General features: G+C 36.4%; 1 protein-coding gene across 27 annotated transcripts in view; it reads left to right on the top strand.

Moving 5' to 3' along the window:
- Window positions 1-24,459, top strand: part of NFASC (neurofascin) — a 220,330-nt gene that overhangs the window by 121,450 nt on the left and 74,421 nt on the right. For 20 of the 27 annotated variants that reach the window (XM_060772940.2, XM_060772945.2, XM_060772947.2 and 17 more), the window contains 12 exons: window positions 6,591-6,702; window positions 8,370-8,554; window positions 11,629-11,760; window positions 12,221-12,364; window positions 13,373-13,484; window positions 14,861-15,027; window positions 16,133-16,280; window positions 17,298-17,422; window positions 18,432-18,464; window positions 21,963-22,064; window positions 22,185-22,382; window positions 24,095-24,165. In XM_060772940.2, coding sequence (XP_060628923.2) covers window positions 6,591-6,702; window positions 8,370-8,554; window positions 11,629-11,760; window positions 12,221-12,364; window positions 13,373-13,484; window positions 14,861-15,027; window positions 16,133-16,280; window positions 17,298-17,422; window positions 18,432-18,464; window positions 21,963-22,064; window positions 22,185-22,382; window positions 24,095-24,165 — 1,529 coding nt within the window. The remainder of the gene's footprint in view (window positions 1-6,590; window positions 6,703-8,369; window positions 8,555-11,628; window positions 11,761-12,220; window positions 12,365-13,372; window positions 13,485-14,860; window positions 15,028-16,132; window positions 16,281-17,297; window positions 17,423-18,431; window positions 18,465-21,962; window positions 22,065-22,184; window positions 22,383-24,094; window positions 24,166-24,459) is intronic. The other 7 variants (XM_060772943.2, XM_060772946.2, XM_060772951.2 and 4 more) reach the window with 1 other exon arrangement.

Raw genomic sequence — 24,459 nt, forward strand, 5'->3', positions numbered from 1 at the left:
AAAAACTATTTACCTGTAAAATACTAGCAGAACTTTCATATGGATAGGTAGGAAAGACCATAGAATAATGTTCATACTGCAATTATTTATTTTAAAGACCATCAGCACAGCAAGCTAGTAAATATCTTTTTCACAAGCTTCTCAGAGATAAACAGTAGGGCTGGGCGGTTTTGTTTTGTTAATTCGTAATTCGTTAATAATTCGTTAATTTTTTCAATTACAAAATGATAACGAACCATTCTGGAGCAATTTTTTAAAAAAACGAAATTTTAAACACGTTTTGTAAATGCTTCGTATTTCGTTATTGTATTCGTTTCGTTATTGTTCTGAGGTCGTTTCGTTATTATTTCCGCATGTCTGGGGCAAGTTTTTTGTTTAATTGGTGAAATAAAATTATATTATCACACCAACAGTCAACAACAGAGGGAGAGGGAAGCTCCAGAAGTTTTTGGAGGTTTTTTAGCGTATTTCGCGGTCGCGTCCGCCATTAACGAATCGATTCGTTATTGTTTCGGAAATCGATTCGTTAATGTTTTGTAATTTTTTTCACATTTACGAAATTTCGTAAATATCGAACTTTTTAAAAGGAAAATTTTGTAATTATTTTAAATATCGAAACAAAAAAAAACCCCAAATACAAATCGATTTTAGAAACAAATTTTTCCATTGTTACCCAGGCCTAATAAACAGGAGTGGAAATAGACTTTGTACAAGGGCTGATTTCATTCTTTAGTATCAATCAGAATTGTTCAGAAAAAATCAACACATTACAGTGGACTTTCTGGATCCATGAATTCTATATTTGTGATCTCAAACAACTGGATTATTGCACCCATCTTAGTGAATGGGGGTAACATGAACTCATACCCAGTGAAGGATGTGAACTCACATTGCCATTATTTAATAATAATTTTCATATCTGCTGTGGTTTTTGGAATCATGCAGATAAAGTGGCCACACTGTACCCATTACTAAGATTGCCAAAGAGAAAACTGAAAGGGTTCCAAGATCTTTGATGGTTGTTTAGAAGATGGAGTTTCAGCAGGTATTGGTTGTTACCTAGTTGTATGACATGCAACAACAGATTAAATTCCCTCATCTAAACGATCATTAAAAGTATAGAAGCCTATTCCAGTTTTCTGTCTGACAACCCTATTAACCACTGGTGTTATTATAAAGATACCCCCCCCCCCCCCCAAAAAATCACTAATGGCCAACTCTTTAATATAAAAAAATAACATTTCTATGTTAGCAGAATAATGCCTGCCATTATGCAAAAAATTGTAAAACACACACACATATGTGTATGTGTGTGTGTATATATATAGTTCTTAGTGCTGTGGTTCAGACAGATGAAGATGAAGGGATCGCTGTTTCATAGCTGGAGAGAGTGGTGGGAGGTTCTTCTAATGATTGAAATGAAGGGATTTCAGAACAAGATTCTGAGATGGCGTTTGAAAGTGGAATTGTTTTGGAGTCCAGCAGACAGGGAAAGGACCTTCTGCCCTCAAGGAGCTTAGCAATTCCTTAAAAAACCTGGCAGACCAAGGTAGATTGTCCAAGGGAACAGATGGTTTAGACAGGGATATTCATTTATTTATTTATTATTTCCAACATTTCTATCCCATCCTTCTCAACCCCTGAGGGGGGACTTAGGACAGCTTTCAACCGGCAACAATTTGATGCCACTACATAAGACAGATATAAACAAATGCAACAATGGTTTAAAACAATAAATAGAACATTAAGTTAAAAACAAGTTAAAATTGTCATCAAACCATATAGCCAGTTCCAGATATCAGGCTGGATCTGAGAGAGAAAAAGCATCAGGTGCTGGAAATCCAAATGAATTAGAGAGAAAGAAGAGTAGAGGAAGTTTTATAAGCCAGAACCTCAAGGTCAAAGAAATGCCCATGTTTTGCAACCCTTACATTAGAAAGTGTCTTGTTGAGATTTCAGATCAGGCAACACTGTTTAATGGTAAGGAAATCAAGTCCTCATTCCAGTTCAATTTCCTGAGAGTTTTGATTCGTGTTTTAAGAAGTTTTTATAGCCATGGTTTTTCTGGATTCATGTTCATGTTTGGATTCTTCTTTCCTTGGATTATGCTCATGTTATGATTCTTGTTTTCCTGTACCATTTAGATTATTTGGAGTATTACCTCTGAAGTGTTTTACTCCTCACCAGCATGATTGGGTTTTTACATATTGACTACCTTTTCTGATTACTTCTTGGATTTTGCCTTTCTTATTCCTAATTTCCCCTTTTTATATGTACTCTCTCCAATAAACTATTTTACTACTGCTTTTGGATTCCTGGTTGGTGCTAAGGGCAAGGTTAAATCTGGCTGGGGTGCAACATTTAAAGTACTAAAATGAACAATGTTGCCCTCATCACTCAAAAAAGGACATATTTTGAGTAATGTTAACATGAACATGTTGTGTCCAATCCCAATCAAAAATAGTTGTGTCTGAAATGTTCCTGGTGATTGGTGTGCTGTGCCCTGAAATTTATTATTAGTATGTGTCAGCAAATCTTCCCATTGGGATGCTTCATTCAGAATTGGAAGAAGCATATCAGCATTTTTGCAAGAGGAACAGATGCTACCTTCTACCAAGTCAGACCTTTGGTCCTATAGGCCATCTGTGTCAACATAAATCAGCCATATTTTCCCAGAATTTCAGGCAGGAAACCTTCCCACTTTGAGAGTCCACAGTTTGAAGCTGGAAACTTCTGCTTGCAAAGCTTGCAACTTGCTCTGAGTGCATCGAAGTCCTACAAACCCTATCAGCAAATACTATATATGGTGCTGACGTATTAACCCAATAATTAACCACATTCTTGCATATATATCAAGGACTTTTGAACAAGTCTAAAAATTTCCACTATGGCTTTTCTTAACAAAACCCTTAGTCACATTTCGTTTGTCTAAGGGTCCTGTGAAAAAAACTTGATCTTCCTTTATTGCATAGACACATATGAGAAAATCTTAGTATCCAGCACAACCTCATATTGAACCACTTCTGAATTATATATCAAACTTCCTTCTTCTTTTAGCTTCAAGTATCTACAGACATTTATCTCAGTTAATACTTTTGTTAATATGGTCTTATAAAACTAAAAAGTATTCCCTCCTCTTCTGCTGGATTGAACCTAAAATGCTTCATCATCGATATGTTATAAATGTGCAATTAATTCTTTTTTTTCATTAGGATCCCTCCATTCACCTTTGGTTAAATTATTATATTTTTCTTCTCTGTTAGAGTCTGTGTCTTAATGTTTCTCTAGATATATTTATTTATTTGCTTTGTCTTAAATCTTACTTTCCTTGTGTTGTTAATGTGGGTGTAATGAAACTACCTTTTAGCTTGCTAGGCCGAAGCCTGCTTGGCAGTAGCTGGCCTCCTGGTTGTTGAGCAGAGAAGGGGGAGGAGTCAGGCTGACTGCAACAATCAGGGGTGGAGTCAGCTGGAAGGAGGGAAAGGGAGCTGTCTTATCTGACAGGAGAAAGAAGAGTCTGGGAGACAGAGAGAGGGAGTTGGATTTTTGAGAGCAGGGAACTGACAGAAGTGAGAGAACTTTTAGAGAATCTCTAAGGTTTTGGAATAAGGGGAAGGCAGGAAGCCAGAGCTTTACTGAGTTAGAGAGAACTAGTAAAGGAGGGCTGTGCTTTAGTGAGCCTTGTAAAGGTTTCACAGATACCTTATTGCCATTTTTTCTTGGGTCTGTATCCCAGAGAATACTGTGTCTAATAGTAGAACAGTGGTTTAAAGGGATTCTCAGATATAAAAGTTATTCTGTCAGGAGAACTGTTTGTGTTCAGGCAATCAAGTTACTGCAACTGCATCAAGATTTTGTACCACTCATTTCATCGAGTAGTTGTTCATTTTTAATACAAAATAAACTCTTAATTGTTTCATCGTTAATTAGAGTGGACCTCAATCCTTTCGCCTCTTTTAGAATTAATTCTCTCATCATAGTTATAAGATACTCAAGCCAAATTTACCTCGTATGCATTCACACCCTGTTTGGTTCCTCAGGCAATTCTGTGGTGGTGGCAGCTATTTTTACCAAGCACTTCGGTCACTTAGGCTCAGGCTTTTGTTCCACGCTATATTTAAGGGCAGAGGTGTGATCGTGGTGTCCGCCCTGCCCCGATATCCCTCTGATTTTATTATATTGGTGGCAGCGGTGGGATCTGTCTGTTCCCCCCTGCCTCGATAAGTCTTTAATTTCTATTATAGTGGGTTTATCAATAGTGATGTTTTGTTCATTGAAGTGATAGTCTCCATTAAGCAGCATGGAATAATTGCTTCATCATTAATATGCTCTGTGACACGGTTCAGTCATGCAAATTCTAATGTGAGCATCCTCCTGAATTAATTTTTAATTAAATGCCCAGAGACTCTTTTGTGTAGCACCACTGCTCAGCTGGTACAGTACATGTCTCTGTCTTGGGGATTGCATTTGTGTATCTTATACAAGCTGCTTCCTGCTTTAAAATCTCATTTGGTGGGCTTTAATCTTTTCCATATTGATTTAAATAATACATATATGGAGTTTTAATTGTCTGTATCAAATTAATTATGTGCTGACCATACACTTCCATTTCATTTGTAGAAACTGGTTGTATATTATATGTATAATAAAGCAAAGTTTGCAAAGCAGATTGCAGGTTTTGAAGTACCTAGAAGCTCCAGAAGTAGATTATAAAAGTTGATTGAAAAACATTAGCATGATCTGTGGAAACCTATTGAATTCCTGTGGGTGGGAGCATGGAATCCTTGTTCTTTCCTTCTTGCTTTTTTTCTCCCTCACTTTTTCTTTCTTCATGGTTGCATAATTAAGTCTGAAAAGCTCACATCAGACTGGCTTGATCCTAGAAATATTTTAGTTCTAGCTATATTCAGGCATACTATGTAATTTATATATTTTTTTATCTATCATGTTTTCTTGTATCATATTACAGGAGCTAACATGGTGTAATGGTTTGAGAGTTGAACAAGGATTCTAGAAGACCGGGGTTCATATTCTTCCTCTGCCATGAAAACCCATTGAGTGACCAGGTTACACTCTTTTATTTTTAGAGGAAGACAGTGGCAAACCTTCTCTGAATGGATCTTGCAAAGATAAAACAGAGCTGACTTGAACAAATAGCACAACAATAGCAAAATAAAATATTTGATGTTGAATAACAGCCACTAGCCATATATTCAAATATGCTGTTGACAATCCATTCATTGACATAATGTTTTGCTAAGTTATACATGGACTGCCATTCAAATATCAGAAGGTCTAGTCCAAAATGCAGATTGATATTGGATTCCTGTCTAAATGAACTGCAGATCCAGTTAAATGAGATACTGTAGACTGATTTTAAAATTGATTCTAGTCTGTTTTAACTTTTTAATTTTTCCTAGGAATTCTAGCAGAGGGAAACTGAGCATTTAGAGCAAGGCTTTCCAAACTCTTGAGTTGTGAAACACACATGTGTCACCTCTAGTACACAGGTGTGACACATTAGAGTTTCCCATGTGCCCACTAACAAAAGGCTTCTTGACAACCACTTGGAAGTAATGTGTTGGCCTGCCCTGGAGAAGGAGGAGCTAGTGGGAGGAACAGCAGCATTCACTTGAAGGAAGAGGGCACCAAACCTGAGGCCGCACCATCCTCTTCCTGCTTGTCCTTGGCTCTCCACCTGGTCTGCCCACTCCATGGCAGCAGGCCAAACATTGGCTTCAGCCATAGTGGTGATTGAGGGAAAGGAGGAGGAGAAGGAAGAGAAGGAGTATGTGGAGGAGAGCAAGGAAAAGGAAAACCCTCTTTGGCCAGGCAGGATGACACAGTCAAAGCCCTCCGAACAGGCAGCCATCCAGCCTCACTTCAGAAACCTCCAGAGACGGAGACCCTACTGGACTCCCAGGCAGTCTATACCCAAAGGGTATATATTCCAACTCTCTTCAGTCAGGCAGAAACACACAATCAAACTTGAAACCTCATACATTTAACTGAAAGTTAGAAAGATTAAAACTTTTGAACAATATTTTGGTCCATGCTTTTTCATGTGATTTTATTTCTTTCCCAAATATCAGCTTCATGAATATGTTTATAATGATAACAGAATTTAATTAAATGAAAGATAATATTTAACTTAAAGGAAGGATATGCTGTATTATTACATGGGCACAAGGGTTGAATATATGTATAAGTGTTCCTGCATGGCAGGGGGTTAGAGTGTATGGACCTTGTGGTCTCTTCCAACTCCATGAACATATAACTGGTTATAAAAATCAGTCTGTTCTCACTGTGCATAAAGCAGTTTGTCAGAGGTCATAATTTCTTCATTCCATTCCATTTTAGTTCTTCTGTTTACCTGATGTTTTCATTTAAACCCTGCATTGTTTAAGTACCAACCACCAGTGTCTTTGAAGAGTTCTCCAGGTCGTGTGTTGGACGAACATTCCAATTTGCTGTGCCCTGTGAAGTGCTTGCATTCTGTCTGTCATTTCCAGTAGCTGCATTCTTCATTGCCCAGTTGAGAAGGAGGTTTTACATATGTGTATTTTCTCCCCCTTATGTCCTGATTTCAGCCCGAGGCATTACAGAAAGGCACCCCAGCTTCATGTACCCCATTGGGACCATAAGCAGCCAGATGGTGCTGAGAGGGGAAGACCTCTTACTGGAATGCATTGCCTCAGGAGTGTACGTACCATTTGGGATTGGGGGAGCCGTGGTGTGTCAATCCTTTTTCTGCCTTGATCATTTAAGCCCCTTGCTTCTGAAAGATGGTTTACTGTTCCTGCAGATTTTAAAGGGGGCAACACGAAAATCAACTCTTTCTTCTTGATGACTGGCCTGGTAAATATACAGATGGCCTCCTTGGATATATGAAATATGCTAACTCAAATGGAAAATTTGAAGCTTTGAGTTTCTGTGGGCCATGACATTATTGATACCAATTCTATGATTAAAACAATATTTCAAAAGTATTTATTTATTTATTTATTTATTTCGGTTTCTTCTACCCCGCCCTTCTCACCCCGAAGGGGACTCAGGGCGGCTTACAAAGGCACAATTCGATGCCAGCATCACATAACAGTAATAAAACAAATAACATCAATTAAACAGTTAAACAGTTGAACAGTTAGTCAGAAGGCAATATATTCAGTATAGCTATTATCTCAGTATGTACCAAGAGCAGGAAATTGTAGGCTCACTATATATTTTGGACTATAATATCCATAATCACTTAGTAGTGGCAATGCCTAGATTGGAGATTCTAGGAATTAGTCCAAAGCTTCTAGAAAACTGATGGTTTTGGATTTCATTACAAAAAGATAGAAAAGAAAGCTGATGGCTTCTAATTGCTGATCTCTGTGTTACCAATTCTCATTCAAGTACAGGCAGTCCCCAAGTTACAAACAAGATAGGCTCTGTAGGTTTGTTCTTAAGTTGAATTTGTATGTAAGTCGGAACAGGTACATTTTTTAAACTGTAACTCCAGCCCAATACCAGGGTTGACACTGGTATGGTATCTGTTTTGCTGTCTATGTCCCTGTTCAGATTTTGCCTCACTTTCTGTCTCTGTGATACCCTTTGATGCTGGTCATTTACCATAATAAATCTTGTATGTATGTGATAATTTGATTTTTAAAATTTTTGGCTTGCTATGGAAACAAGGATTGGTGATAAAGCTTCAGTGGAGACAACTTCCCCACAAGATAACTCTTTCAGGAGTGAATTTCCCTTCCTAGAGGTAGATTTCTCTCAGTCTTGTTGTCTTACACCATTTCTTAACTATGAGTCATTTATAATTTGGATGTATGTAACTCAGGGACTGCCTGTACTTGCAAGATAGTTATGGCCAGTGGTGGGATGTTATAGTTTCCCAGGTTTTTTATGTTACCTGTAAAGTAACCGATCCATCATGTTTGGTATTACCTACCCTTAAGTACAAATGGTTCTCTTGGGGATGTCAGAAATGTTGCTGTCCAGATTTTCTTACACTATAATTCTCATCATTCCTTATCATTGCCTATTATTAATAATGTTGCTAAGATTGGCATCTTAACAGCATATAGAACACAATTTCTCTTCTAAGATTAAATTATTTTACTTAATTACTATCCAAAACATTTTGCCCCATATGTGGGAGAGTCTTGTTCGTGATGTACAGAACCATTATGGTATAGATTCCTATCACTGAGCATATATCATTCCACCTTTTTGGAAAATCTTCTGTCATATTTTTGAAAGAATGCTAAGTATAAAAAAAAACACAACGTTAACTGTGAAACAGAATTCTTTATAGTGCTTTTCTCCTTTTGAAGAGTTTTCATATACACATTCCATTCTCTTTTTTCATATAGCCCAACACCAGGAATTATGTGGCACAAGAAAGGAGGTGATCTCCCAGCAGGCAGAACCAAATTGGAAAACTTCGATAAGGCTCTTCATATTGCCAATGTTTCTGAGGAAGATTCTGGGGAATACTTCTGTTTAGCTTCCAACAAAGTGGGCACTAGCCGCCACACGATCTCGGTGAGAGTGAAGGGTAGGTCCTGTTTAATTTACCATCCTTATTCCTCTATCTTGCCACCACCAGACCAGAGACCAATCTTAATGGTGATGAGAACAGGGAAGAATGTGTGATTGGAACCAACCAGTAATAATTGGAGATAAAACAATATTCTGTTCTACATATATATATATAGCTAAACTGTTTGAATCTTCTGTGATCTGAGGATGTGACCCACTTATATTTATTCTGTGTAATAGAGGCCTGTGATTGCTTTCTTGTTTTCTTGAAGCAGTTCAAGAAGTCATTGATCGAAACTGCACATAGCCTGAAGATGGGATCTATTTAGTGTCCAATACAAAGGCCACAGATTGTTTTGATACTTGGATATGCTAATAATAACATTCACATCCCAGATAATTTTGTGGTTCCTGTTCAGAAGCTAAGGAGAATTCAAAGGGCACTTGAGATGGTTATTTATATGTGGATCTTCTCTTTGGGGAATTGAAAGTGCAGTTGAGGTGTTTATTTATATGTGGATCTGCTAACTGGGACTCATTAGAAGAGCAACTCACTAATAAAAAGACAAACGACATGTGGAAAGAAAATGCTCATAAATCTTGTGCTGCGAAAGTTTGCCTTCCCTAATTTTTCTAATATTTGATAGCTTTAGTATACTCAGGAATTGAAGTTTATTTCTCTTTTGTAGTAAGTCTATTTTTTTACATTCTCATTATATCATTTTTAATTGTTTGGTTTTAATTGTAATTGTTTATTTGATATATGTGTGTATGGCATCAAATTGCTGCCTGTTGTAAGTCCGCCTTGAGTCCCCTCTGGGGTGAGAAAGACGGGATATAAATATGGCAAATAAATAAATAAATAAATAACAACATATGACATGATGAAACTTTTTTTTTGGCTAACTGTAATACTTTAGACTAGAAAGAAGAGATTTCATCACAGAATGTTCTCACAAGTAATAAAAACACAGTTTTTCATATCCTAGATCTAGAAAGCTAGATGTCAAGAAAGGCTATAGTTTACTTATGTCCTTGACGTGTTTGTTATCTTCATTTAGGAATATTTGTATATATAATTTCCTAAAGATGTATTCATACACATTCCTATATCATTAGAAAGAATACTTATTACATTCCAAATAATATATTTTCTCAAGCCAGGTTTACCAAATTTGTGCCTGTAAAACAGAAATATGTTTCCTGTTCATATACAAAAAGGACTTTGAAAGGACTGAAGAATATTCTTGGCATTATCACAGGCTTCCTTTTATATTACGAATCATCTATTTAGTTGGGAGTGTCAATAGTGGTTACTCATATATGTTTCCCACAATACACCAGCGTGTCCAATCTGAAGTTGTTGTCTGGAATAGTGGATAATTTATGTGCTTGCTTAATGTTGCTATATATTGAGACACTAGGGAAAGCATTAAGGCCAATGAGCCCTACTATTCAAGAATCTCAAGTGTAGGTTCTGGGCTTAGCTTGGTCCTAGCATCTTTGGAAACCACAAGTTAAATGTTATTCAGATAACCCATATGTACTAGACTTTTGCCCTGGTTCCCTAATTAAACAGACCAGAAGAAGACCAGCTGGGTGAGTGAGGAACGTGATTAATATCTCTTTACAAAAAGGCAGATCCCAACTTGACAGAAATAAACCATAAGACCTATTTTGGGGAGGGGGGATCCATCCCTGGATCCTACTGTATTGTATAACTTAGTCTCCAAAATTCAATTTTTCAGTAAGGTGCTGGATAGCTTCACAATTTTAAGAGGTCCTCGATGAGACAGATAATCAAAATCCATTACAATTTTGGCTTCAGGCTTCATTAAGGGACAGAGAAAGTTATGTTCATCTCTGGTGAATGACTTAGACTAGGAATTGTACTGGAGTGTGTCCCTGTTGGTTCTGCTTTATCTCTCTATGGCTTTCATTGCAATTGACCACTACATCCTTCTGGGTTGGCTTCAGGATGAGGCATGGAAGTACAATGTCTCAATTCTTTCGTGGAGGGGCATTCTCAGAGGTTAGCCCAAAGAGCTGCAGCTAGATTTCTAACTGAGGCTAGCTAGAGGAAGCATACCCCAGGTGTTTTGGCCTACAACTCACAGAAATCGCAGCTAGCTTACCAGCTGTTAGGATTTCTGGGAGTTGAAGGTCAGAACATTTGGGGACCCACAGGTTGAGAACCACTGCTTTATGAGATCATTACAGCACTAAGATCTTCTGGAGAAAGTCTTCTCTCTATTCCACCATCTCTGATTCATTTGGTGGGAACAAGGGAGAAGGCCTTCTCGGTGGATACTCTCAGCCTTTGGAATGTACTCTCTTGATCTCCATCTCTTGGCAACTGAAAACATTATTTTGCCACAGAGCCTTTAAAAATTAAATGATATAGGTTTTAATTATGTCCTATGTTGTGTTTTAATAAATTTTAAGTTTTTAAATGTTTTAACTTTATACATTTTTGCTTGGTTTTAAAGCCCTTTTATAATGATACATTTATCTAGGTTTTTGTGCAGTTTTTAATCAGTATTGTTTTTAAGTATATTTTTAGCTGCATTGTGTCCTGTTATGGGGGAAACCCTAAGGATTAATAATTATAATGATAATAATAAAGGAAAGTTAGATTGTGTGGTACACAAAACGAAGTGTTATCTTTTACTATAAGCAAATGCTCTGAAGTGTCCCAACGTACCATATGCCTTTATCTCCTATAAAAAAAACAGTTTGACTCCACTAGAAATATGTAAGGCCCCTAGAGGAGTAGACATTCAGGTTTAGACATTGTTTCTGGAAAAAAAATACTCTAATACTACACAGTCTCTTGCTTATATTCATGCCTATCTTACATAGGTGTGATACGGTGTGCATATTTTTAAATTAATGAAAAACCGAACCAAATCGGATGGCACATCTATTTGATATCACTTCTTTAGTATATTTGTGATTTTGTCTTGTTTGCCACATAAAGACTTAATCAAATGAACATTTATTGAAATAAAATGTGCTGAGAAGGAAAACAGCATGGTTTGGTTGAAATAATTATAATGACTTTTGATATTTGTTTCTCTTGTTCCAAAGCTGCTCCTTTCTGGTTGGATGAACCAGAGAACCTAATTTTGGCTCCTGGTGAAGATGGGAGACTGGTTTGCCAAGCCAATGGTAACCCCAAGCCTTCAATTCAGTGGCTCGTGAATGGAGAACCTATTGAAAGTAAGTACATATGTTTTTAAATTGAAGATTACTGTGTGTTGTTTGACTTTATGACTGTGAAGTGGGAAATACTGGTATCTTTGAGTAACAGTAACAAAATGTGCCCTCTCTAGGCATTTTCTAAGTCATCCAGCACAACTCTATGGTATTCTTGGGCCAGAAGTCCTTAATTTCAATAGGGTTGGCTGTTTTGCGTATTTTTACAAAGTCCAGGATTAAATCTCAAATGGATATGGGAGTTGTACGGTTTTGACTCAAGTGACAGGAAAATAAGATGCTGTTTGGTTATAATTGGACCTAATGTGCTACAAATGTTATGTAAAATCATGGGTATTATCCTCTACCAATTAAATATTCATAAAATAACACCTTTTTGTCTATGGTGTCTCTATTGCACATAAGATTCAATGGCGGAGTTAAATGTTATGCTGTCATTTCCGCCTCTCTATTTGTCTCAAAGGCTCTGCTCCCAACCCAAGTCGTGAAGTAACTGGAGACACTATTATGTTTCGGGACATTCAAAGTGGCAGCAGTGCTGTGTATCAGTGCAATGCTTCCAATGAACATGGATATCTGCTAGCCAATGCCTTTGTCAGCGTGTTGGGTAAGCACTGAATAGAATAACTGAGCTTCTGACAACTGTACATCTCAAACGTATTGAGCAAACTTTAAAATGAAAATCATTGTTTTAGTAATTAGAAGTAATAATTGAGTCATGATTCCTGCTTTCCATTTAACCAATATCCTTGAACAGCCATTGATTTAAATCACAAAAGTCCTTATGTGAGTATACAGTTGTTCATAGCAAAAATGACATTTTGATTGGAGACCAAAATAAAACATATCTACATATGGTATAGTCCTTCTTGTGACTCTGTAGAATTTATGTGAAATACCAGTATTATATACCTGAAAATATTAGAGAAGCCTTTAGCTTTTCTCCTTCCATCATTCAAGTCAAAGTAACCCATTTTGTGCAAACTGTAAAATAGGAGGCTGTCATGGAGAACTGTACTATGAACTTCCTCACACTAGAGAATGAATACACTTTAAATGCGGTTTCTGCCTCCTGCAGAATTTAGATTGATTCAAGCAAGGAAGCCTTAGCCCTAAGTTTGCAAAATTTCAGAAGAAGTGTTGATGACCCTGATTCTTGGAGTTCTCTTACATAATGATAACAAGAATGAAAACTTCATGTGATGGGAAGAATGGGGAAATATTTTAAATTTCTAGCCATGTATTTTAAACCTCTATTTAGAAAATAAACGATGCATAAAATAGCAATATATAAAACACATTGAGTAACAATTATAGTGTTTCATCCAACAAGCAGTATTGCATGTAATAGCAATTGCTGCAATTAATTGTGATCCATTAAAACTTTATATAATTAAAGTATTGTATTTATAATCAGTTCCAGATGTTTTTAATACTGCTTCATTTTAGTAGAACACATGCGCAATGTCTCTCAATTTATGGGTGAAACCCAAGATCAAATGCTAACAAACAACTAAAATGTAGAAATTAAAACATTTATAAGTCTGCATTTTTCTGTACATGAAAATAAAAGTTCTGATTAGCTTACAAGGAATATTATTATTATCTTTTAAAGATGTTATTCCTAGGATCTTAGCCCCTCGTAACCAGCTGATTAAAGTGATTCTCAACAATCGGACTCTCCTCAACTGTCCATTCTTTGGGTCCCCAATCCCTACATTACGATGGTAAGAATTGTTATTACTAAGGCATCTTCTGGGCACAGGTAGAAGTTCTGTAATTGGTTAACCTCACCTTATTAAATAAAATGGAATTCTCAGCAAATTGTTATAAAGTAATGTATCTTAGAATGCGGGGATAGCTTTATAAAAAAAATCAAGAGTCATAATTCTTAGAATGGCCCCATTGAAATAATGAGCAATGATTTACCTTAGGTGTGAACAATTTAAAATATTTAAGAGATTAGATAAACTTTCAAAAGTGTGAAATATTGTGCAGAAATTCTACAAAAGGGGATTTTATCTGTACTAAATATTCCTTTAAACTATTATACTTCACAACCTGTGTTCTTTTTAATGTGGGCTTCATCAAGTTAAACATCTTTGCTGATTATTGAATATTCTTGAATATTTTGTCTGAGATTCCCCTTAAATATTTTCTCTTGATTCACACCTTGCTCTCCAAAAATGTTATTTTAATTGATACTTTAAAAAGTTTTAAACCATAATATTATATCAATAGTTAAGTACTGAAGTTAACTAAGCGCAGACATGTTGTTGTGCTTGGTTTTGTATAATATATTATAAGATAGGAGAAGAACATTTTCAGCATTTTCAAGAATAAAATCACATTTAATATCCGGTGAAAAAATTAATTTACTTGTCAAAGTTATAAGTAATTAACATTTTCATTTCTTAATACACAATCATGTCTAGAAATCCTTTGCAAAGAAAGTATTTTCAAAGAAGATTCTCATACAAATCTAGTGAAAGCATATACATTTAAGCAATATTATCTTCAGTACTTTATCTTAGAAAATGTTCGTCAAACACATCACTGTGTCAATTAATAAATTAGAGGGTTCAAAAGATGTATATCACCCAAATTATTTAGGTGCTAGAACACGTGGGAAGGAAATGGCAGACTATAGACATATATGGTGGGAGTAGTCACAGATTAGAAGTCTTGGGGTAATTATTGGTTGTGTAAATTATAAATGGTGGTCAACATGAAACCTGGCATAATCCTATCAGGATGCATAAATTGATAGTTTATGCATCTAATCAAAAATATGTAACTCAACTAAGAAAATGCTCACTGCTAAGTAGAAATACTCTACCAATCAAGCTTTAGCCAAGTACCTTAATAAGATATCCCAATAAGTGAAATTAAGGGGCCATCAACACTGTAAAATTAATGCAGTTTGACACCACTTTAACTGGCAGAGGAGAGAAGGCTAAATATCTAAAACTTCAACAATTCCAAAGCATCGAGTCATGACAGTTAAAGTAGTGTCCAAATTCCATCAATTCAACACTGTAGATGTGCTGTGCATCTTATTTTACTTTCCTCTCTTAAAATAATTTCCTTGTGTTGTTGTGAGGTTTAAGAATGGCCAGGGAAGCACATTGCATGGTGGCAACTATAAAGCACACGAGAATGGGACTTTGGAAATTATCAGAGCTCGAAAGGAAGATCAAGGAACTTACACCTGTGTGGCTACCAATCTTCTGGGCAAAGCACAGAACCAGGTTCGTTTGGAAATAAAAGGTAAGATGTCTTTTGTTTAACCAAAAGTAAGTATCCTCCAAATAGTGGAAATCTATGTATCCAGAGGTTGCTTTCAATGGCAGCAGGAATATACTTGGTATTCTGAAGCAAAGGCATTTAGAAGCAGAACAAAAAATAAACAATAAATGTTTTTATAAGACTAAAATGAGTAGCTCTTGACATGAGTTTACACTGAATTGTAATGATTAGCAACTGTGAAAAGATATAATGGAGAATGAGGTTTTTAATTGTTACCACAACTTATAATGGCTATATATTGCCTCTTTATTAGAGGCATTATATGTTTCAGTACCAGTTGCTGAAGAAGATGATCAGGAGACAGCATTACACTCCTGCTCTACTTAAAAGGTTTTCCATAATTGCCTTTTTGGTCACACTGTGAAGAGATGCTGCCCTAGTTAGGACTTTGGCCAGATACAACATTATTCTTGGGGTTTTTTTTTTGTTCTTAGCTGCAGCATGAAGAAGGCAAAATAAAAGAATCTGAGAATGAAGTTGTGAGCATGGATTGAACAGGAAAGTTCAAAAAAGAAGAATGAAATAGAGGAAGGGAAGAGGGGGGTGGCAAATGGAAATAATGGGAAGGAGGTGAATGGGCAAATAAAGAGATGTGTGGGCAAATAGAGCTCTCCTGCATAATTCTCCAACCAGATGCTTGTGAAGCAACTGCAGGCTGGAATATGTGAGAATATTGGAGAAATATATTGCTGTATCAGGAAATATGTGTTATGGTTATCTAAAGTTTTTTAGTTCTTGCCGAATTGTTGATAAGAATTCTATCTTTATCCAGCCATTTGTTTCACTGATCCTTAGCATAAAATGCAGTTCTCAAATGCCACATTGTACATTAAAATGTGGCATCAGAGTTTTAGAGTATTGAGCTTACATCTGTGGATATCATTGCATCTAGAAATCTGGAGCAATTCAAAAAATTGATACATCTTAAACATATGCAGTTCTGCTTGCCCAAAGTGATAGTAATCTTCTTTCACAAAAAAAAAAAAGATTTATTGAAGGATCCTGCTAAGGTTCTGTAGGCCCCATAATTATATCCTTAGGACTGATAACTTAATAAATTTTTCAGATCCAACTAGGATTGTAGATGGGCCGAAAGATGCTGTGCCAAAGAAAGGATCCACAGTTTATTTGGTGTGTCGGACAAGACATGATCCTACTTTAAGACTTACAGTCTCCTGGCTCAAAGATGATGTTCCTCTGTACTTGGGAACCAGGTCTGTGACATCTTTATTTTCTTAGGTATTCTGTTTCTCACGGCTGTATAATGTTTTTACAGCTCTGTTGCATATTAAGCGTTATTGTTGACATCTTGTTAGTCTTTATTGATAACTGTTACCTAGCTTACTGGAAATTAGATAAACAAGGAGAGCAGACCACAGTACAGTGGTACACCATATGCTCTGTATGCGGAATGTGGCAGTGTTTGTTCCTGGTATTTCCACTTAAAATAATCATATTGTGAGAAAAGGGCTGCTACTCTGAGTAAACAGCATTGTCCCAGATTAGGATTCATGACCCCTAAGGGATGCATTCAATGGTGGGCTGGTTGAGGAGGATAGGGTGGTGGGCGAGAGCTGAGTTGATACTACTATCCTTTTCCCCTGCTTCAAAGAAATGAACTCAAATACACACATTTACTTTCTTACTCACTTGAAATCTGATTGTGGATTATGGAGATGGTGCATGCAAGTAGGAGGAGGGGAGCTCATGGTGAGTGCCATCCCTGGGAATCAGGATTTCCTCAGCCTAAGAAATTGCTTTCATAGAATTAGAAATCAAGTGGCACACATGGCACTCTCAGGTCTACCAGTAATATCCTAGACTTATATAGTAATATGCTGTAATATGCTAGATTTATCTAGCATATTACAGTTATGTTACTTAATACACAATAGTTAGGAATGTTCTTTTTCACCATTTGACTTACTATAATTTCATGAAATTGTAGACCTGAGGTAGAAATCAACTTTAGTATGACAATTGATAGCATATTGTTCCAGTAAAATAAAAAAATGCATAACAATTACATTTACTTACTCTGGCATAACCAATGGAGTAGACTAAAGAAAGATAACAACAGCCATATTTTCATCCAGTCCCAAATTCCTTTCATATTATGCAATTATAGAACTATTATTCCATTTTAACTGTCATGGCTTCATCCTATGTACATCTATATGAATGGAGATTCCCCATGATTATTTTTATTTTTAATGTTCTCCTTCTGAAAGGATAAGGAAAGAAGATGATGGCCTCACAATATATGGAGTTTCAGAAAAAGATCAAGGATACTACACCTGCGTTGCCAGCACTGAACTAGATAAAGATACTGCCAGAGCCCATCTCACTATTCTAGGTATTTTTGTCTTTGTTTCAATTTTATTGTGTTTGAGATTAGTTCCAAAGGGGAAAAAACAATTACCTCACCTAAACAAACATTATGATGTATTTGCTATATGATGGAGATGACATGCATTAAACCATTAATTATCTAATCAAAGTTGAAGTATTTCTATTTACAGTTTTTAAACTGACTAGTTAGCCAAAATTGTTTCAGTTCCTTCTGTGAGCATGTAAAGATCTCTGGAATTCTAACCACAATGACAAATTGACCTTGGCACCCTGTTAATGGATATATACTTTTGCCAGTTGTAGGTGCTATCCCAGTAGTTATCTGCCTCCTGGGGTAAAGATTGATTGCAATGCTATCCAATTGATACCATTGCAATTTATCAGGGGGGACATGAATGATTTTCTATACTCTGGACCCATCAGAGGGCACCAGTGTTTGGTCTAGTTGTTCGTTAGTCTAAATGTTATCCCCCACAGAGCTGGCCAAACACTGAACAATGTCTAGGTTTCAGTCCTTCTGTAAACTAGCTTGGTTAGTACTAAAAACAACTGGGATATATACAGGCAGTCTCTAAGCTACAAATATCTGACTTACAACTGACTCATAGTTAAGGAACATGAGAGAATTCAACCTCTAGGAAGGAAAATTCACTCCTGAAAGAGTTATACGGGGGGAAAGATGTCTCCACAGAAGCCTTATCACCAAGCCTTGTTTCCAAAAGAAGCCATTTTTTTCAAAGTCCAATTATCACAGGGACTAAAAGTGAGGTGAAATCTTTTGAACAGGGGCAAGACAGCAAAACAAACACCACAGGGGATGACATGACTAGAGTTACACTTTTAAAAGTACCTTTTCCGACTTACATATTAATTCAACTTAAGAACAAATGGGCAAAACCTATCTCACTTGTTACTTGGCAACTACCTGTATAACAATATGCCTTTTAAAACTTCATGATTTTGGTGTTTCCTTTGCACTAATTCTCTAAAATTGCTAATATTTTACTTTACAGATCCTTTCCTTAACCGTATGACCCTACCCAAAGGTAATCACTACTAATCTTTTTTAGCTCTATTAATTTTATCCTGCTTTATCCTTTTGATTTTCTTTATTTTTCCTACTGTTGCTTGACCATCATCAGTGTTAAAGTGTTACTCAAACTATAATGACTCAATCCAAATATGATGAGAGATGGTGTAAAGGGGTTGTTAAACTGCTGCCACCAATTGTAAAGAAGGCCGTATTAATGCCACCAAATGTGAAGGTGCGAGTGGTAAAACACCCACTGCCACCTAATCTATGAGGGAAGCCGGGCAACGATCAATATCAGCCTAGGAACTATTTTATAAAGGGACTGTTTCTGGCTGACTTTATTATTGCAGGCTGTTCAACTTAGAAGAAACTGTATCAGTCAAGACTTGGGGAGAACAGTAACAAGTTTATTTTAACAGCAGTATAATAAGTTTAACTGTTTCTTCAAAAGAGGCACAAATCTTGATGGTTACAATAGTAATGTTTCATGAGTAATCTCAGGCACAGTCTTCAAGAAGTTTCTTTAAGCAGATGTAACCCTTCTGGACAACTGCCCTAATATAACAACTAAGCTAAAAGGCTTATTTTCACAGAATTCCCTATAGCACACTGGCTACAGACACATTCCCTGAATTCCCCCACCTAGAGACTCAGTGTTCTCTCAGTAGCTCTCCGGCCACTGAGTAACTCCCTGTTTCTCCCACTAGAGAAATCAGGCCCTTCCTGTAGCTCACCGGCTTACAACTACATTCCCTGAATCTCCACCCTGAGACTCAGTGTTCTCTCACTAGCTCTCCGGCCACTGACTGACTTTTTAAAACACAGCTGCCTCATGAAGAGGCAGTTGGCTCTGCCCCTGTTGCTATGGCAACTCAGCTAACACCAAGCCACCCTCTCCCACAAAACATAATCTCCCATACTTACCATCCCTAAACCACTGTCCAAACTACACATAACCAAAGAAATAAAACTTACATATCGTCACAGATGGAAATAATATTTTAAAATGAAAAATGGTCAAAACATTACTCAAGTTTCAAGAAACCCTGAAAAGACGAATCCTAGGCTATCAAGAACTTTCAAGATTCACGAGTTGTTCTGTGCAAAAATTTGCACGTGTGTGATTTGTGCCAAAAAAATTATACTTCTACACAAAATTTCACCTGCAGGAAAACTTGGAGACTTATTCTATGCAAAGATGGCACATGTATAATTTACAACATAGAAATATTATCTTCTATGTGGAAAACCTTTCTATGCAAAGAAAATACCATTTTATATGCGAAACAATCACCAGCATTTTTTTCACATAATAAATTCAGAACTGTGTATAATCTTTAAAGACTTTCTCATAGTGGGCAGAATTACTGGTTCCTTCCTTAGGGGAAAAACCTAATATAACAATAATGAGATTAGTGCAAAGTAAAGGGGGTTTGAACTAGATGATCCTTGTAGTCTCTTCCAATTATGATTCTATGGTTCTGTTACAAACTTGATTATTATGGCCTGCATTAGTCACTGAATGTAAAGGAAGATTTGCTGTCCAGATCATCAGATTTATGGAATTGTCTATCAAGTTCTCAAATGAGTGGCAGAAAATGTATAAATTAGGGCCTAGAACTGTCCAAGGTCTAGGGGCTACTCACATCTTTATTAGATTTCACAAGGCCACATAACACAACATAGCAAATATTTTCTATTTTAGAAAAACAGAATTCCCTGTGCACTGAATGGAAAAGGCATCGGAAGCACTTCACTAGGTTTTTAACCCACCTGAGCTGGTTTAAGGTCTCAAGGAATCTTCTTTTCATAGAAGTTACTTTCAGTTTTGAAAAGAGGCCCGCTGGACTCAAAATTTCCAAGGAAATAAATAATTATGGCGAATTATTAAGATTTAGGAGACATTTGAGGTTAAAGATTGTGAATAATAGCATTTGGAGGACCCTTTGGAGGAGGGCTGCTTCATGTTCTTGCAGCCATCATTTTTGTCTATCAGTGGGAGACACCTCATTTCCTGTTATCCTTCAAATAATCTGGGATATATTTTATTGCTGTTTTAGAGAATTCCCCAATCAAGCTCATACAGTTATGCAAAGTCATTTTTATATATCTTAATTGAAAGGGGGTGTATTTAAAAAGGGCTTCCGGTGGCTCTTTTTAAACAGTGGATCCCACACCCCAAGGGCTGCATGGAGCTTAGACTAATAGCTGGTAAAAGAGAACATTCTGGATGAACTAGACATTTAAATGCACAAGAGCCCGAGTTAAACATAAATTGCATGTATACATTAATGCATGCTTGGTTTTGGGGTAGATTTTGTTTGGTAATTGATAGTTATTTTATTATGCTTCTAATTTTTAAAGTTTTTACTTGCAGTTGTTCCTCTTAACATTTTCAAACTACTTTTATAGAAATATAAAACAGAACGATCCTAATAGTTCAATACTACATTTAATCCAAGCTAAGTCCTACTCAGGCCCTTTCTATACTGCTCTATATCCCAGGATTATATGTTTTAGACTAAATTGTATGCATCTCAACTGCCAGATAATCTGGGATCAGATCCTGGGATATAGGGGAAGTGTGGAAGTTCACTAGTGTATTTTCCTCTGCAAAGGTATGGTTGATGTGTTAGGAGTTTTTTCCCTTCTGTGTTAGAGACTTCAGAAATATAGTATTCTCAACAGCAATCCCATCGGGTACTATTTAGTTTTATTACTTTAAACTGCTTGAAGTTGGTTAAATTAATTCTATTGTATGCCTTCCTGGGATGATACCGTGCAGGTTATACATATATTTTAAACAAATAAACAAATAGAGCTAGAACACAGTTCATTGCTATTTGAAGTATTCAGTTGTAATTATTTCTAAAACTCTATTCTTCTCATTAATGAAAAATTTTGGCTTGGTCTATTTATGCAAGAGAATTATTGCAGAATCATAGGAAAAAATAGAATGAATGCTATCTCTTCAGGACTACAAGTATAGTTGTTATTATGGAATGTTCCCCATGTAAAATACTGAGAGCAATAATATATAAATTACAAAAAAACCCCCTAGAATATTAGAGGAAAAGATTCTACTTAGTAGAACAGTGTTTTATATTTTCACATTATCTTTTATGTTTATGTGCAGGGAATTGGGGGAAGAATATAATCTTCCCAGCAGCAGTTCTAAATGGTTCTGTCTGTTTTGTTACCTCACCCTCAACCCTTTGTGGTGTATACTTAGACTTGTTGTCATTTCCAATCCAAGATATTAATTACTAGTTATTGAGAATGCCTAAAAGGAGTTCAGCTGTCAATGTCCACTTGGGGGAAAATGTGCCACATTTTGCTGCTCTTTTGGGCCAAAAAACTTTTTTTTTTACTAAAGCAAGAAAAAAACTACATTGTGACTTTTGTGCGGGGAGGGGTGCTCTTGGTAAACTCCAAAACAATCTTGGGTGCCATACTTTTCCCAGTCCCACTATAAAGATGCTTAGCCTTGTGTGTGTCTTTTTGCCTATAGCACGTCCTGACCGTCCCCGTGACCTTGAATTAACAGACCTTTCTGAAAGAAGTGTGCGGTTAACATGGATTCCCGGTGATGACAACAACAGCCCAATCACAGGTCATTACATGTTTCTATGATTACAGATCGGAGGCAGGGGGAGGATATATGCATGTGGTGGGTTGTAATTCTGCTTACTGATTATAATAATTTGGGAACAACAAATTCTTTATCTTCTAGATTACATCGTGGAGTTTGAGGAAGATAGATATGAACCTGGAAGATGGCAGAACCATTCCCGCTACCCAGGAAGTGTCAACTCTGCTGTCTTGCGCCTCGCGCCATATGTGAACTACCAGTTCCGAGTAATAGCTGTGAATGAAGTAGGAAGCAGCTATCCCAGTCTGCCCTCTGAACGATACCATACAAATGGGGCCCGTAAGTATCCCCTGATTTGAGTTAGAATGATACATTTGGTATGACAGGAATAATGATATAATAATGCACTTTAATACTACACATATTAACAAAATCAGATACCAAACAAAAATGCATGTGTATATGCCTTCAACTCTCCTATCCTCTTATGGTTAGTTGATGGATTCCATAGTTTTCTTCAGTATGTAATATTCAGAGGTGGTTTCCTTCCACTGAATACAGTCTACAGCACCATATTCTGAAATTGACAAGTGTGGGCAGAGTCACACATTACATGTTAGCTAAGCTATTTTCCCTCTGGTTGGGCAAATTTACCAGGAGATTGCAATATTCATTATTGTACTTCTCAGGATATAATGACATTATGTGATTCATTAGAGAAGACAATAATGTTTGGTAATGTGGGAAACAGTAGGGAAACAGGAAGAAAAAAATACTTATTCATTTATATATTTTAAAAGCATCCACAAATCTAAGATTCTACATTTCTAGAGCTGTTTATATGGTGAAAAAGTGCATCTCAGAATAGAAGAAATACAGTATATATCCAAATGACATTTCCTAGTAATTACTATTTTCTAGCTATTTTTGGCAACTCTTCCGTTAATTCCTTTTTTAAAAAATAGTTTTTTATTGAAATATTATTAAAGAATTACAGCGAAATAGGGTGAATATTTCAAAGAAGATAGGACAGTAGGAAATAGTACATAAATAAAGAACAAAGAAGAGAGAAAAAACAACAAAAAATACAACACACCACACCCCCACACCCCCGAATTCAGAAAGGAAAAAAGGTGTATAAAAATTAAAATTAAAATTAAAATGGGTTGACTTCCATCTCTTCATCAGGTGTTGTATCTCAAAAAAAAAAGATGTTTCCATTTCTTCCACTAAAAAGAATTCCTCTTACTTTCTTCTTTCTTTCTCATAGTTATCATAGAGGGTCCAATCTGTCCTCTTTATCGGGTTTCCAGTATTATTTTTTTTCAAAAAAAAAAGTTAGTTCGTCCATCTCTCTTATTTCTCTAATTTTCCCTAACCATTCTTCAGTGGTAGGGATACTATCTTGTTTCCAAAGTTTCGCCAAAGATATTCTTGCCACAGTCATAAGATATGTAAATAATTTGTCCTCATTTTCATCTAATTGTAATTCTAGATCTGTGAAACCTAATAAATAATATTCTGGTTTCTTCTTGAATATTCTCTTCAGGATTCTTTGTGTTTCTTCATGTACCATCGACCAGCATTTCATTATTTCTTTACATGTCCACCACATATGATAAAAAGTACCTATCTGGTGACAGCCTTTCCAACATTTATCAGAAGAATTTTTATTTATAAGAGCCAGTTTCTCAGGGGTGGTGTACCATCTGTGGAACATTTTGTTAATTCCTGACACTTGCTGCAACATTTTATTCCTGTCTCTGGGTTGCCATAAGTCAAGAAAGACTTGAAGACAGCAAACAACTACAATAAATGTCTGTTATATAATGTTATTTTTTGTAGAGATAGCATTAAAAGTGTAAGTTACTGGCTTATGTACTTTGACTTCTTTCTCAAAAACTGGAATTCAAACCATGTGGGTGTCACCATAATTCCAAGATTCTCTAGTTCTGCAGTATTAAAGTGCAATGTGAGAATTAGCATGATATGCAAGACAAGAGCAGAAGGGGTATTATTGTTGTATTCAACATCTTTTCAATTTATTTCAGGTCCAGAGTATAACCCAACAGGAGTTAAAGGAGCAGGAACTGCAAAAAATAACATGGTTATATCATGGACGGTGAGTATATAGGGCCCATCCACTCAGTACTTTTGTCTCAGGAGCTCCTGGTTCAAAATGCAGGGTGGCTAGAAAACATCACCTGAAAATGCAGGAGGAATTTCTACAAACCAAAAAACCGCAAGGATAAAAAAAGTGCAGGAATATCTTGGTTCTGGCCAGAGGATTCAAATCTTCAAATCTCTGTATGTTCCTGCCCGCAGAAAATACGGGATTTTTAACATTGATTTATTCCTGGGTTATTAATGTTGATTCCTCATTGCTTCTATTAAGGAGCCCCCAGTGGCACAGTGA

Source organism: Anolis sagrei, chromosome 4 (assembly GCF_037176765.1).
Source record: "Anolis sagrei isolate rAnoSag1 chromosome 4, rAnoSag1.mat, whole genome shotgun sequence".
Classification (NCBI taxonomy): domain Eukaryota; kingdom Metazoa; phylum Chordata; class Lepidosauria; order Squamata; family Dactyloidae; genus Anolis; species Anolis sagrei.